Genomic DNA, 14,775 nt, shown 5'->3' with positions numbered 1-14,775 from the left:
GGCGGGCAGGACCAGCTGGCAGAGCAGGAGCCGCCCTGGTCCCCCTTAGCACCGGCGCCTGCGGAGGGGCCGGCTGGGCTGGGGGCTCAGCCCCTGAATGGGAGACCGAGCAGGGCAGGCCAAGGAGGCTATGCCTTTGTCGCACGTGCTCTTTTCATGAGCTGTGTTCCTTCCTGTCGCTGGGCTTGCTTGTTACCTCTGGTTCCTGGGAAGTTGTGGGGCAGATAGTTCCAATTCAGCCTGAATTCCTCCAGGACCAGAGGAACCAGACCACCAGCCACACCTGCTCCCTGAAGAAGGGACATGGGGTTGGGGGCAGGTGGGCGATGCCACAGGTGGGCCGTACACAGACCCAGCCCCCACCCCCTGCACCCCTTCAGGCCCAGTGACGTTGGGGCTGTAGTCCTTGACTCATCAGTTTGTGTGGAAGATCAGAGAGAGGTGCTTCTGTCCAGAACTGTGCCCGTGGGGGTCGGAGCTCAGTGGCTGCGGCTGCCGTTGTCAAGGTGGCGGTTGCTCTTCTTTTAATGGTCCCTTTGGACTTGTTCTCCCCCTCCAAGAAGAGGGGGATGGGGAACGATCCCTGGTACCTAGGCCATGGCCGAGGGAGTAGGAAATGCCTGCCAGTGCTCACAGAGGTGCTCTCATTCAAACCGTCCCAGCAGCTCTGGCTCCAGGAGGCAGGAACTGTAGGTGAGGGAGGCAGATCGGGGGTGGAGGGTCTGCCTGGGCCTGCTGGCCTTCGGAGATGTTCATGATGAGGCAGTGGGTCAGAGTGGAGCCCATGAGAGACCTGATCTGCTGGGCTGGGCCCCTCTAGGAGCTCTGTGCCCCCTACAAAATGCCACATTGTGTGGAAAAGAGGGAAGTTGCTGGGCTTGGGGCCTGGAGTGACGTGTGGTGACACCGAGGAGACCATGAATGTAAAACCTGAGGGAGGGAGGAGCACAGGGAGGTGGCCCCGGAGCTCAAGAACATCACCGGGCCAGAGGAGGGAGTCAGATCTAGACTAGACAACTCCCTGTGGAGCGGCCGGGCTGGCTGTGGCACAGGGCCTCTGTGACCGGGCCCCGGAGAGCTCCACTGCCAGCTCCTCATAGCCCAGTGCCCACCTGCTGGCTGAGCCTGTCTGTGTACCTGTCCACAGTGCCCTGCTCCCTCCACCACCTTCCCCCAAGGTGCAGACCTCTACTTACGTCTGAGTCTGCCTTAAGTTGCTTCAAGCAGGGCAGGCTTGGCTTCAACCCTGTCTCTCTTCTATGACATAAGCATGACATGCTCTGCCCAGTGGGAGACATAGCTATGTCAGGAGGCCACATGCCGGGCACCAGCCGAGGGAGCAGAGGGGTTGTAGGGGTCGGGGGTAGGCCACCTGCTTGCAGCTGTAACCAGGGCTGCTGTCATGGCCTGGGGACCCTGGCTCAGGGGGCAGCTGGGCCATGGCTTGGCAAAGGCTGGCTACCATGGCAACTCTCCCACCACCAGCACCAGGCAGGCAGATGCCCGCAATTAGTGCAGGGCAGCTTGGCATAGGCTGAGTGCTCACACAGACTCGGGCATCATCCCGCTGGGTATCGCGTCATTGGCAACCTTGGCAGCTGGTCACCTGGAGCCCTTGCTGTGTGCTTGTCATTCAGCGTCATTCCTAGTGTCACCGTGGCCCTGTGATGGAGGCTTTGTCAGTTCCATTTCAAAGATGCAAAACGGGGCCCTGGGGGCCGCTAACTGGAATTGCTAGGCTCCAGCTCAGGCCTGTCTCTCGATAAGTCCATGTGACCTCACTCTCCACCTCTCCCAGCATCCTGCCTCAGGCAGGTTGTGTAAACTCTCGCCACCCTGGCCTTCAGCACCTTCCCAGGCTGGGAGCTTCCTGTAGGACCTCTCTGGTTAGCGGTGGCCAGTCGGGCAGGCCTCTAGGTCCCTCACACAAGGGGTCTCTGCCTGGCACAGAGCATGCCCAGCACACGCCAACCTGCTGGCCTGGGCGTTCCTGAGAGGACAGGAGCTGGAAGCAGAGGAAGGAAGGACTGTGGCACTGACCCTGACCATAAATGTGTTCAAAGACATGGCAGACCCGTGCACGCAGGTGTGTGTGAGTGTAGGAAGCTGCTCCTGCATTTCCTGGCCAACACTCTCTGCTCGTGTGCAGACAGTTTGTAGCAAGTGTTGGATGCCAGCTGGGAACTCCCTAATTCGGATTCTTCAGAAACCTGTGGCGGGTGCTTTTTCTAATAAAAAGCTGAGCTTGTCCAGAGAGTGTGTGTGGCGGGTGTGTGCCCAGCTCATACCCGGAGCACCTGCCTTCCCAGGGTCGCCACTAAGGTGGCCAAGCCGCCCTGCAGGGAGATCCTGGCCCCTCCTCTCAGCGTCTCAGCAACACACACATCTATCGCCTTCGCTGGACACAGCCCAGGGGGCTCCAGAGCACACCCTCCTTCCAGGCTTCTGGATGGCCCGCCCCCCGCCCCTGCGCCCCAGGCCTTGGGCAGCAGCAGGCCTGAGCTCAGGGTGGCAGCAGCTCGCTCGTTTCTCTATGTGAACATTGGCGCTGTGGTCGCCTCCAGCGATACCTGGGACAGTAATTGTTTTGGGCTGCCTCTGTGTCATTGATTAATGATTCCCAGAGCCACAAACACGTTTCTCTGCAAACAGCTCTATTTGCCCTGAAGGGTGGTGGATTCCGTGCATGTTAATTGTGCGCCCCAGTCGCCACTGTGCTGCAGGGAGGGTTCCTGTGCCCTCCATGAGCTGCTCTGGGAGGCGGGAAGCGAAGCTCAGGCCCGACCGCAGGGGGTGTTTCGCTACTCCTGTCCTCTTCACTTACATTTAAAATGGAATGTTCCGCATTTTTATGCAAGCTCAGGGTGAGGTCTCGGCCTGGCCTGGGTAGAAAGGAATGGCTCACAGGGAGAGCCCTCTGCTCTGGGCGGACAGCAGAGAGCAGCGGCCAGCTTGGGATTTTCACAGAGTAGTCTGTTGGCGAAGAAGTGCCTTAACCTTCCCATTATTGAACTTCCCGTCTCGGGGAGCCCATGGCAGACTTTCTAGAATGTGGAGCTGACGTGTCAGCCCTCCGCAACACCTTCAGAGATGCTCTTTGGCATATTTGGCAGATTTTGTACACAGTCACTCCTGGGGGCGCTGGCCCTGGACGTGCCTCCCTCACCCTTAATTACACACACACACACACACACACACACACAGACACGCGCGCACCCCTCAGACCTTGTACTCTAAAGAAACAGAACTATCTGCAATCTGCAAACACATTCAGCTGGCTCTAGACTTTATGCCTGGGAATGCTCCCCCATGTTTTTATCTTTTTAACCCCTTACCCAGCCTGGAGGTCCCCTCCCTGGGAACCATTTCTCTGATGTCACCTCTGTCACCCTCATGAGGGCCGAGCACCCTGCTCTGCCCGGCAGAGCGCCGGCAGCTGCCTGCTGTGCTGGGCCGGGATGTCTGCACTCCATCTCCCCTGTTGGAGGCCTCCATTCCCCCTTTGCCCCCTGTGTGCCTAGGAGTGTGTGGGGCACACAAGGCGCATTCAGCGCCCACGTTCAATGACTGCACACCACCTGGAGGAGGCCTGAGAGAGGCTTCCTGAGGTGAGACCTCACCTTTCAGAGCCTCCTGGTGCCCACAGCCTGTGTCTCAGGTACCGTCTCCAGGTGGCCTGTACCGGAGTCGCCGGGGCTGCCTGCTAAAGTGCAGACACCAGGCCACCCGCACCGCTGGCGGGAACCTCTAGGATGCAGCCTGGGCACAGGAGTGTCGGCACGCGCCCAGGTGTTCTCACATGTTCCAGCCGGAGTGAAGGCCCGAGGCCCGCAGGCCCAGGCTTCCCAAAAGGCAGAGCTACCCCAGCGAGAACCGTCCTTTTGAACCACCAGCAGCAGGTCCTGCTTCATGCAGCTCATGCTGGCCCTGGGTGGGGAGCAGCCCCCGAACTCGCAGCTCACTGTCCTCTGGGACCGGCCCCTCCATCCACGGCCTCCACGTGGCAGGGCTGGCGGCGCCCGTGCGGGTCCGTGCACATTGGGCGTATTTTGTGGAGGCGGCGCAGGAGGGCGGCCGGGCTTAGCTGCGGCGTCTGCCTGAGAGCTGAGCCGTGCAGAGATCCACACTGCCTTTCTTCTCAGACTTGCCAAATCGGTGTTCACCAAATCGTTCCTCCGTATCGTTTTACGCTTTTCTTCAATTGCTACCGTGCCTGAATGCTTCATCTCCACGTGACCGAGGCGTGAGGAGTGGATCCAGACTCCACAGGCAGCCAACATAACTCACTCACATCCGTTCTCTCCTTTGTGAGCCCCCCTTCTCCTCAGCCAGCTGTGCTTTCCTAAAACCGGGCAGGTTCTCCCACCTGCCAGGTCACCGGGCCTGCAGACGACACTCGGCAGGCAGAGGCGTAAGAAGGCGCAGGATACACGCGGGCGGGCTAACGCATTCTCTGCAGTAGACTCTGCACAGTTATCTGAGGGTGGACACATCAGCTCTGTTCTGAGCCCCTCACGTGGCAGCTCTGAACCTAGTGAAGAAGTGCCTTAACCTTCCCATGTTTGAACTTCCCGTCTCGGGGAGCCCATGGTGGACTTTCTAGAATGTGGAGCTGACGTGTCAGCCCTCCTCAACACCTTCAGAGATGCTCTTTGGCATATTTGGCAGATTTTGTGCACAGCCACTCCTGGAAATCAGGGCGCTGCACTGGAAATCAGGGCGCTGCACTCACTGCAGATGCGGAGCGTGGGGAAGGGCCTGGCACACCTGCGCGGACCTCCCGCTCGCCAAGGGGCCAGGGCCTGGCTCCAAGAGGACCTGCTGCGAGGCCTCCAGGACCGGCCCAGTACAGGTTGCCCTCTGCCTTCAGCTCTGGATTTCCCCACCACCTGTCCCTGTCGCACAGGCCCTGGGTGGGCACAACTTAGCCATTTCCTAGTCAGGAGTGACGATGTCTCATCTAGCCCACCTCGAAGAAATTCCACTTATGAAGCAGAAGTTCCAGTCTTTCTAAAGCGATCGATAGACAGGTGGCGTGAGAGACTTCTTAATCACGAGGAACTCGGGGTGGAGCCCTCACAGGGCGGGTTGAAGTGGGAGAGCAGGTAGCAGTTCACTTGGGCTCATTTTCCAGATTTTAAAATGCCATATTTTTCTAGCAGAATCAATTTTTAAGCTATTAACCCAGCTCTCACCCGACATTTTCCTTGCGGTTTGATTTATTCTCATCGTTACTGTCTCCCCGACGGGAAGCACCTGGAGACCGTGGCGATGCTGCCCACAGAGGATGGGCGAAGGCGGGCACCGTGGGGAGGGAGAGGGTTTAGCGGTGCACAGGCCAGGGCTGGTGCCACCGTTCCAGGTGTCACACGTGAACCTGAAAAAAAAAGGGTAAAGCCTGGTGTAGCCCTGCTAACAGTGCCGCGAGAGCGTACCTGGTGCGCCTGCGAGAGGGCATCTGGCAATAGTTCCCAGAGTTTAAAATGCCATACAGGGGCCCGCAGTCCTACTTGTAGGAATTCAACCCACAGGTTTACTTGTGTGCAAAGTGACATTGTACTGTTGGGCACTGCAGCTGCCTCTGTAATGTCAGAACATTAGAAAACAGCCCAAAGGAAGAGGGGATTGCGCCGCTACCTCGGAGTGCAACGCACCCATTAATAAGGTGGGACAGCCCCATGAGAGCGACTTGGAAGGTCTCCAAGGTGGGCTGTTAAAGGGAAGGCAGAGCAGAACAGCAAGAAGAGCAATACGCTGCGTGTGTACAATGGGGCCGTGTGAAAAGCCTACCTATGATTTCACAGAAGCTCCTCGGAAGAGTATCCATGGGAGGGGCAAGCCTCCCCTCTGCCCTCCTATCAGAGTGTCTGGCTGGCCTGAGGCTGGAGTTGACAGACACAGCTTAACAGGAAAAGCACACACAGTTGATTTCACGTGTGCACGTAGCCGTCGCAGGAACACGGAGCCTCCGAGGGCGTAGGCGTCCGTGTGTGCACACGGGGTGGGACAGAGCACCCTGTGGGAGGAGCGGAAACAGGTGGGCAGCTGGAGGAAGACGGGGTTAGCTCCCAGTGTGTTGGGACAGACCTCTCGGCCTGGACTCCGAACTCCTTTCCCTCGACTCATATGCGGCTGCACTGCTTGCTCCCAGGAAGCCACGGCGAGGCCAGGTGCCCTGCTGTGCCTGCTGCTTTTCAGGTGTCTTTAACGGAAAGCAATGCTGTGCCAAGGTGCATATTCTGGGCGTGCATGTGTGGTCCCTTCTGTACAGCCACACCACAGTGGGGGCTGCCTCTGGGCAAGCTGCCAGGGGGCTGGGGGCTCCACTCGCTGCCTCGGGCTACAAGGAGACATGATCCCCAATCCTTCCTGTTTTGGGTTTGGTTTTGGTTTCCCACAGCTTGTCTAGTAGAAATTCCTGTCAGTTCTACCTCTCCTTGTTTTGATTCAACCACTCTCCCCTTCCTCGCACTCCCCTCTGGCACCCCGTCAAAGCCGTCATCCCTCCACAGGACCGCTGAAGTGCCCACAGGACTGATGACCCTCCTTCCACTCTTGGCTCTTTCCAATCTTTCCTCCATCCAGTGGCCAGTGGCATCTTTCAGAGATGACCCCTCCTCAGCTTTCTATTGAAACCAGAATGAAGCTCAATGGGCCTACCAGCCTCAAGACCCCATGACCTGAGCACCCCCACTTTCCAGCTTTGTGTCAGCCATACTGCTCTCTTTTCTCCCTCCCTGCCTCGGCTCCGAATGGAATGCTCTCTTTCCCTGAAATGTGTTCTCCCAGCTTGTCCATGCTGGCCCTGCCCATCCTCCAATTCTCAGCTTTTCTAAAATATGCCCCAAGTTCCTCTCTGCCTTATCACCAGGCACCCCGGTTCCCCCTCTCAGCACCCATCACAATTCGTAATCATTTATTGGTTGTCATGTTTGTGTGCCAGCCATCTTCCCCTACTGGACTGCAGTCCCGTGAGAGTAGGGTTCTTGCTTACCGTGTCCCGCCCTCTATCCCCACGCTTGGCTCAGAGCCGGGCAGGTAGTAGGTGCTGAGACCATAGCTGTTGAGTTGATAAACACCTGGATGGATGAGTGAAGCTGTAAATGAGTCCGTGTTGAAGTGGCTCTGAAGGAGGTTGAGGGCCAGGTCCAGTGGAGGCAGGAGAGGCGGAGAGCCAGCTGTCCCCAGCAGGCTGTTCCGGGAACCGAGACCCTTGGCTTGTCCTCAGGAGAAATAGTTCAGGAATGGCTTGTCCTGGACAGTAGTGGGACGAGCCTGTGGTGACCCTTGGCCCACACGGACCAATCGCATTGAACACAGAAGCCGGATAGCTCACGCAGGGCCTGTTTTCTCCTGTGTCCTCCTCCCTGCTCCCCAAGGTGAGCAGGAAACGTGGCTCCAGTCTTTGGTGAGATTCTTGTCTCTGGAGCTCTTTTAATTTGATTTACAAATTAGAGTGGAACCTCCCTTGCCCAGTTGTAAAAATTATATTGGTTCGTGTGTAAAAGGGTTACAGTGGCCATCTGGTCAGAAGCAAAGATAAAAACAAAGTGAGCTCCTCTTTTGTGTAACTGGAATCGGCACAGAATTACCCTGAGGAGATGCTGGGGCTGGCCTTATTCTTGGTCCCTTCGGGTTCTCATCGTCTGGAATTGACTTACCCCCTCACTGATTTCTTTGGAAACATATTCCATGTAAAGACCCGCTAAGTCCCTCCTTGGTGTAGGAGTCTGGGTCACACCAAGCCATTGGCCAGGTCTGGAAAGCCAACCCTGAGCCCGGAAGCTTGTTGGCAGTGAAGGTCCAGGCTGGGCAGGGAAGAGGTGGTCTCAGCGGAGGCTCAGCTGCTTCCACAGGCGCTTGAGCTCTGGATGTCCTCCTGCCTGGGCACTGGTGGCCAGTTCCACTCTGGATGGCCAGTTGATGGGCACAGACTGCCCTGGGGACGGGAGGCAACCTTTGGCTGGCGCTATCTCCAGCTGTGGCAATTCTGGAAAGCTGCCAACGTTCCAGCTGCCGAGAGAACGACCCTGAAGTCTGAAAGGAGGGGGCAGTGCCCGTCTGCACACGCGTGGACTGGCCTTGGCCTTGTAGACAGCAGCACCGGTCTTGCACTGTGGCTCTAGGCAGACCCGTTCCTGTCCTGGCTCGGCCACCTCCCAGCTGGTCCCTGGACAAGCTCCTTTGCCTCCATAACTGAGAAGCCTGTGCTCAAACACGTTCCTCACTGTTAACTACAGAATGTCCAGGGCGGTTGTGGAGGGGCCTCCTGTGAGAGGAAGGCTGTCAGTGTGCGCAGGGAGCAACAAGCACTCATTCACCCACACGCCGTGGGGGGGAAGGGCTCTGGCCTGGGGAGAGCAGGTAACTAAACGGGGTGTTGGGTGCAGAAGTGCCACTTAGACTGTGAAGCGCAGTGCAGCGCTGGGGCAGTGGCTTTGTTCTTACAGGGTGGAGCTCCCCCCCCTGCAGGAGCCCAACCGGTTCCAGCTCTGCCCTTCTGCCCCCCACACCAGTGACAGCCACGCTTCTCTTGCCCACAGCCTGACTGTGCTCCCTCCCTGCAGGTGACACAGAAGTACTCCGTGGTGCTCGTGCAGGGCCACCTGGTCTCCGAGGCGCTCCTGCTCTTTGGCCAGCAGCACTTCTACATCTGCGAGAACTTCACACTCTCCCCCGTGGGTGACGTCTACTGCACCCGCCACTGCTTATCCAAGTGAGTGTCCACTTGCCCCTCGGACTCCTCCCTGAGCCCCAATCTCCTTCTCAGCTACCCTCCCATCTTGTTCTCACTGTGCGCTTGGGTTTGGGCCAGAAACTGAACCATGAGATAAAACAGAAGAACCTTTAGGCACAGACACTCTTGACCATGGTTCCCCAAAGCTGACATCCGGGATGCATAACAGTGGGGCAGCTCCTTGTGCCTCCCCTGGTGTGGGGACCACGGGACAAAGAGGGTTTCTCTGTCTGTCATTTGTCATGGAATCCAGTCCCACCAGCCCACTCGTTCGACAGCTTGCTGGCTGCTCACTCATGTAAGACATCAGCACTGCCCCACCATGCTCAGCAAGTGCCACCAGCACACAGGCTCCTTGGAAAGAGTGTGGGGCACACTAGCAGCACAGGACAGAGCATCTGGTCTGGGGGGACTCTTCGGGGTGCACAGGGAGGGGTGTGCTGAGGAAGGGCTGCTTGAGGAAGATCTGGGGCTTGCAGGGGGTGAGATTTGGGTAGAAATTTGAAGAGTCGTTTTATACCAACCACACCAGAGGTCTTTGGCAGGACATTCCGAGGATCTTTTTAAGGATCAACTGCATTTGGTCCGTTTGGGTTCAATCAGGCTCTTACTGATGAATTCTCTGTGCTTATGGAGTCCAGCTGTTGGGACCACATTGGCCATGTTTGCACTGTTGCCAGGACTACAGTTGTCAAGTTGTACGTTTTCAGTTGATCGTTGCTTTTGGAAAAATTTGGATGACGATTTCTTCATCCAGAGACAAGCCTGGGCTTTCCTGGTTAGCCAGGGCTCACATGATGACAAAGCCCCTCTTCGCTAGCCCAGCGACGCTCCAATTAGCTTACATTGAATCACCTGGAAGGCTTGCTAAAGCAGACTTCTGGGACCCACCTTCACCCCCGCTTCTAATTTGGCAGATCTGGGGTAGGACTGAGATTTACCAAGTTCTCTGCTGATCCTGATGCTGAGAGGTAACCAACTGAGAGCCACTGTTGTGGACTATTGACAAGGAGTCAGAGTCGGACCTGCCGATAACGAAGAGGTTTAATTCCCAGGTGTCATGTCATTTCCAGCCCCGGTCAGGAAGCAGGAGCTTAAGGAGTGTGGGAAATAGATGTCAGCCCCCCTCCTTTGATCGAGATTTGCTTTAAAATGCTTGGCATTTTTCTCTCTGATAATTTTCATCTTTTATTCATTCCAAATGTTTACCGATTGCTGGGAGTCCTCTGTGCTTTCCCAAGGCAGGAGAAGCATAACTAATACTTGGCACACACATCCCATCTCCTGGCTCATGTTTTATTGATACTGATCAATACGGACAATGGGCCTGCAGACGTGCCTTTCTGGGGGCTGATGGAAGCTCCTGCCCCCTGAGCTCAGGGCGAGCCCATGCAGTGACTCGCACGAGCCGTTGCTTCACTCCTCAGCTCTGGTTTAAACCAGTCAGTGTTAGATGAGCTCTTATTGATCAGGAGAATATTGTGTATGAGGTGCCCCTCATAGCACTCAGATCCACATCTACACTTTAATAGAAGCCCACTTGTTAGGCTGCTTGTGCTCTCTTGGTTTGGAAGGACCAGGGAGCCTTCCCTGTCTGGAAATGGACTTTTCTAGAATGCATGTAGGAGTAAAGTGAGAACAAATGGCTATCCTGGACGGTCAATGGGGATTGCCTGGGCAAGGTTAATCACCGCCCCTCCAGAAGGGTTTGCGAACCAGACGGCGCTCTCTCGAGGGCTGGGCTGCTGCACTGCAGTTCTCACCGGCTGCTCGATCCTGTCAGATCAATGGGGATTGAGTCTTCTCTTGCCTATGGAGACCGAGGGAGATGCATACATAAGCCAGTTAGAAATACAGCTAAGTCCACCCTGAACAAAAAGACGGCCTCAAGTTGAGTACGCTGAGCACTAGACCCTGAAAGCGGCTCTGAGGGTCCGTAAAATACCAGAAATGAAACTCAAGAACCCGCACGCCCTCCAGCCGAGCACCCTCCGGGCTGTGGAGTGTTCTAGACCCTCAGAGCCTTCCTAGAAAGTGTGACTTTGCTATCATGGATGCCTTTCGGCTGATAGCATGAGGTTGCCAGGGCTGCTGTAAGCAAGTACCAAAAACTGTGTGGCTTTAAAACACAGATATTGGTGTCTCAGTCCTGGAGGCGGGAAGTCGGCAGCAAGCTCAGGGCGGACGCTCTCCCTCTGCAGCTCCGGGGCCGGCCCCTCCTTACCTCTTCTGGCCTCTGAGTTCCCCCATCCTCGGTGTTCATTTGCTTGTAGACACGTCACTCCTGTCACCTGGCTGTCTTCTCTCATGTGTCTTCACAGGGCCTTTCCCCTGAGCGTGTCTGTCTCTGTCTGTTTCCCTCTATACAGGGGACTAGTCATGTTGGATCAGGGCCTATCTTTCTGACTTCATTTAATTTTATTACCTCTGCCACTCACCTATTTCTAAATAAAGTCTCAGTCTAAGGTTTGGGGGGTTGGGATTCAACATATCTCTGAGGGGGGGCAGGGGAGACAATCTAACCCTCAGCAGTGGCGGTCAGGTTCAGAAGGTAGAGCATTTGATTCATTTGGTGGAAATCCAAACCGTCCAATTAGCTCTTTGTAACTGGATAGTTCCTCCCTTCAGTCGGCATTTAGGCATCATTTCTCTGTTAGTTCAATGCGACAAGTACTTACTGAAAGTCGGTCTTGTCCCGGGCTCTGTGGTCAACTCCAGAGATACAGAGACGAGCCAGGCGACAGCGTCTGGTAGAGAGTCTGTGATAGAGCGAGTGATGCTGAGCACATTTCAGGTGTGAATTCTGACAATGCTTGTATGTTGGACGGAGTAATAATTGGTGATGGAGTTGTTGCCATTCTCACCAGTGCTTTAGCCCGTGATGCTGGCTGGCGCAGCCACGGGTAGGCACCAGAGTCCCTCTGAGGCCTCATTGGGAGTCCGAGGAGTTGAGGGGAAGCTGATCTTCACCCTGGAGGGGGGCGTTAATAAGGAACACAGGGCCCCAGGTAGCAGTGGGTTTCAATGAAGGCCTCCAGGCAGAAGCATCCAGAACGAAGCCACATTTGTATTTGATCAGTCAGTCCTACAGCAACATGGCTCCGAGCAGGACTCCTGGAGGACTGTCCTCACAGAGGCAGGAGGAGCTGCAAAGGGATGGAACCCATGTCCCTGGGGCCTGGCTGTGCAGGGGGCTAAGCAATGGGCTCAGGCTTGCCCGGCCGGTGTAGCTCAGTGGTTGAGCATCGACCTATGAACCAGGAGGTCACAGTTCGATTCCCGGTCAGAGCACATGCCTGGGTTGCAGGCTCGATCCCCAGTGTGGGGCATGTAGGAGGCAGCCAATCGATGATGTCTCTCTCTCATCATTGAGGTTTCTATCTCTCTCTACTTCTCCCTTCCTCTCTGAAATAAATAAAAAAATATTTAAAACAAACAAGCAACCAAAAAAACAGTGGGCTCAGGCTGTGTCCTCGAGTAACTCTCCCTTCTACCCAGCAGCGATCGTTCAGCATAGTAACAAGTCCAAGCTGTTAGCACTACAGACCCTGGACGCCAGCCCTGTCCATGGCTGGAGGTCCTGCGGGCCTGAGTGAGGGCCGCCCACTTGCTCGGTGGACATGGGACACAGAGGCTGGTGCAGGCTGGCCCACGGCTACAGCCGCAGCTGGGTGGCAGGAGGGCCTGGCTGCGTGCACTGGGTGGGGCCCTCTCCACCCTGGGTCCTTGGGGTCTGGGGTCGGGGTGCACGTGCTTCTCGAGGCTGAGGTCCTTGGAAGCCCTCCATCGCTCAGGCCCTAAAGGGCATCTTCTCAGAGCTTCTGTTTCCTGGCCACACTCTGAACCACCACGGCACTCAGGTGAGAGGTCACTGTCCAAAACCAACACACACTCACTTCTCGGTGCCCTTAGTGTCGGTGGGAAAGCTTCCTGTGGCTGCCACGGTGTTTCAGTGACTACCGTGTGCACGTGGTTCTCTGAGGTAAATGCTCACCAAATTCCCGGGCCTCCCCGGCCCTCCTCTGCCCACGGGAGTCGTTGGACCTCGGGGAGTGGCTCTGGCCTGGCTTGGCCTCCACTGCCATGTGGCTGGTCCCTATCTCTGGGCGCGCGCTCCCGAGGTCACTGCTGAGGCTGTGGTCACTGCTCCCAGCCCCCTGGCGTTGCATCCCGGCCCACAGCCCTTTGGGGTGGGCGTTGTCCCCACGCTGCCGAGGGCATGCTGAACCGGGCTTCCGGTGGAGTCTCGGCATCTCTCTGCCCGATTCCGGAGTCTGACATTTCTCCACACGTGATGAGAGTATCCCCTGCACGCTCCCCCAGTCCGTGTGGACACTGTGCCCAGAGGGACTGCTTACTCGCACTCGTCACCGAGTGCCACCGCCTGTCCTGCAGGCTGTCCCAGGCCTGCTGTCCTCTCACCTGGTGAGGCTGCTGCCCCTCCTACTGCTCAGGGCAGGGCTAATGAGGATGGTGCTCAGGGTTTACCAGGTCAGGGGGTGCCGGCACCCTGCTCGCAGCCACCCTGGAACCCCCAGGGTGTCCCAGAAACTCAGTCGGGGCTGTGGGCCAGGGCGGGACGAGCCCACTGGACACCCTCTCACTGGATGTCTTCTTGTCCTTTCAGCATCAGTGATCCATTCATTTTCAACCTGTGCAGCAAAGACAGGTCCTCCGACCATTACTCCTGCTGGCGCCACAGCTACGGGGACCTCCGGGAGCTGCGGCAGGCGCGATTCCTCCTGCAGGTACACCACGGAAAGGGCAAGGGGAGAGGCGGCCCAGGTGCCATGGATGCCCTCTGAATGGGAGGGACACTCCTCCGGGACCCCCTTGGGTCTTCAGGAATACAAGACAGGCAGTGTCATTGCCTTAGGGCAGAGCTGATGCCGGGAGCTGAGTGCCAGTCTGCCCTGTTCCGACCACGTGGACCCCCTCAGCTGCCTGCCGTCCTCTCCTCCCCTCCCCACACTCGCCAAGCGCCTGGTAATTCCCTGGGCCCAGTGGTTTAGAGATCTACTGATTGTCCCTCAGCCAGGGTCCCTGGAGGGCTCACCCAGGCACTAAACAGAGCAGGCTCCTTTGGGAGACAGAGTGGCTGCCGGCTCAGCACCACCTAGTGCATCCCCACTCCAGGGAGAGGTTCAGAAGCAACAGCTCAGTGGCAAGGGGAGGAAGACCTCTGGGGCCCGGTGGCCGCACACACACACCTGCCTTCAGCAGCTAGCCTCTGCAAGGGTGAAGCTGCGGGGGGAGGGGGGGGCGGGGGGGGTGCTTCCTGGATGCTGTGGTATCAGGACCCCTTGGAGGAGGGGAGAGGAGGGGAGGGACCAGGGCTTCCACCCTCTCTGCTGGGTGTCTGCCCTGCAAAGGCCAACAGGGGGCAGTGCTTCACCTGAAAAAGGAGTGAGAGTGCCTTCCATTGTAAATTTCTTAGGGTGTGTAATTCAGCTCAGGGAGGCCTGCGGGGAGGGAGGGGTGATTCATTTAAAAAGTATCAGAAAGGATCGGGTCCTGCTGAGGAGGGCCCAGCAGGCTGCAGGCCTCTGACCGCTCTCCCTCTGCCCCGCCTCTCTGCTGCTTTTGCCCACAAAGGGCCAGTCCTCATTTTGCCTGACCTCATGCATTTCTTTGCAAGGGGCTGAGTCAGAAGGGGCTGAGTTGAAGGGTCCTGGGCAGTGTGGCCAGCACTGCACAACTGGGCACCTCTCTGGGCTGCTGTTTCCTCTTGTCTTGTCTGCCATTATGTATACAGCACTTGGCACATATTAAATATCAAGAATTAAATTTTTAATGACTATCTATCTGCCTTAGAGGTAACACACATGGCAAACAGGTATCAGTAAGTGAGTTTCTTTCCCCCTGTAAGCGGGGGTTGTCTCCAGGGAGCCTGAGAATCGGGAGGCCTTGTGCACAGTGGGCACTGGCCACCGCTTGTCCAGCGCGGGATTCTCCAGACGGAAGTCTGACATGGGCACTCAAGGCTGCGGGGAAGCCATAGCCCCTATGGATTCTGTGTTCATCATCTATTGGCACAT

The 14,775-nt window shown here is 56.9% G+C and overlaps 1 protein-coding gene across 3 annotated transcripts in view; it reads left to right on the top strand.

Moving 5' to 3' along the window:
* The window catches only part of WDFY4 (WDFY family member 4), a 228,714-nt gene that overhangs the window by 150,646 nt on the left and 63,293 nt on the right, over positions 1-14,775 (top strand). For all 3 annotated transcript variants that reach the window (XM_070433182.1, XM_070433181.1, XM_070433180.1), the window contains 2 exons: positions 8,568-8,716; positions 13,365-13,485. In XM_070433182.1, the coding sequence (XP_070289283.1) occupies positions 8,568-8,716; positions 13,365-13,485 (270 nt within the window). The remainder of the gene's footprint in view (positions 1-8,567; positions 8,717-13,364; positions 13,486-14,775) is intronic.

Source organism: Myotis yumanensis, unplaced genomic scaffold, assembly GCF_028538775.1.
Source record: "Myotis yumanensis isolate MYYU_CA2020_CCGP unplaced genomic scaffold, mMyoYum1.0.hap1 SCAF_13, whole genome shotgun sequence".
Classification (NCBI taxonomy): Eukaryota; Metazoa; Chordata; class Mammalia; order Chiroptera; family Vespertilionidae; genus Myotis; species Myotis yumanensis.
The sequence above is the reverse complement of the archived record's forward strand: the minus strand, read 5'-3'. Positions and strand labels throughout refer to the sequence as shown.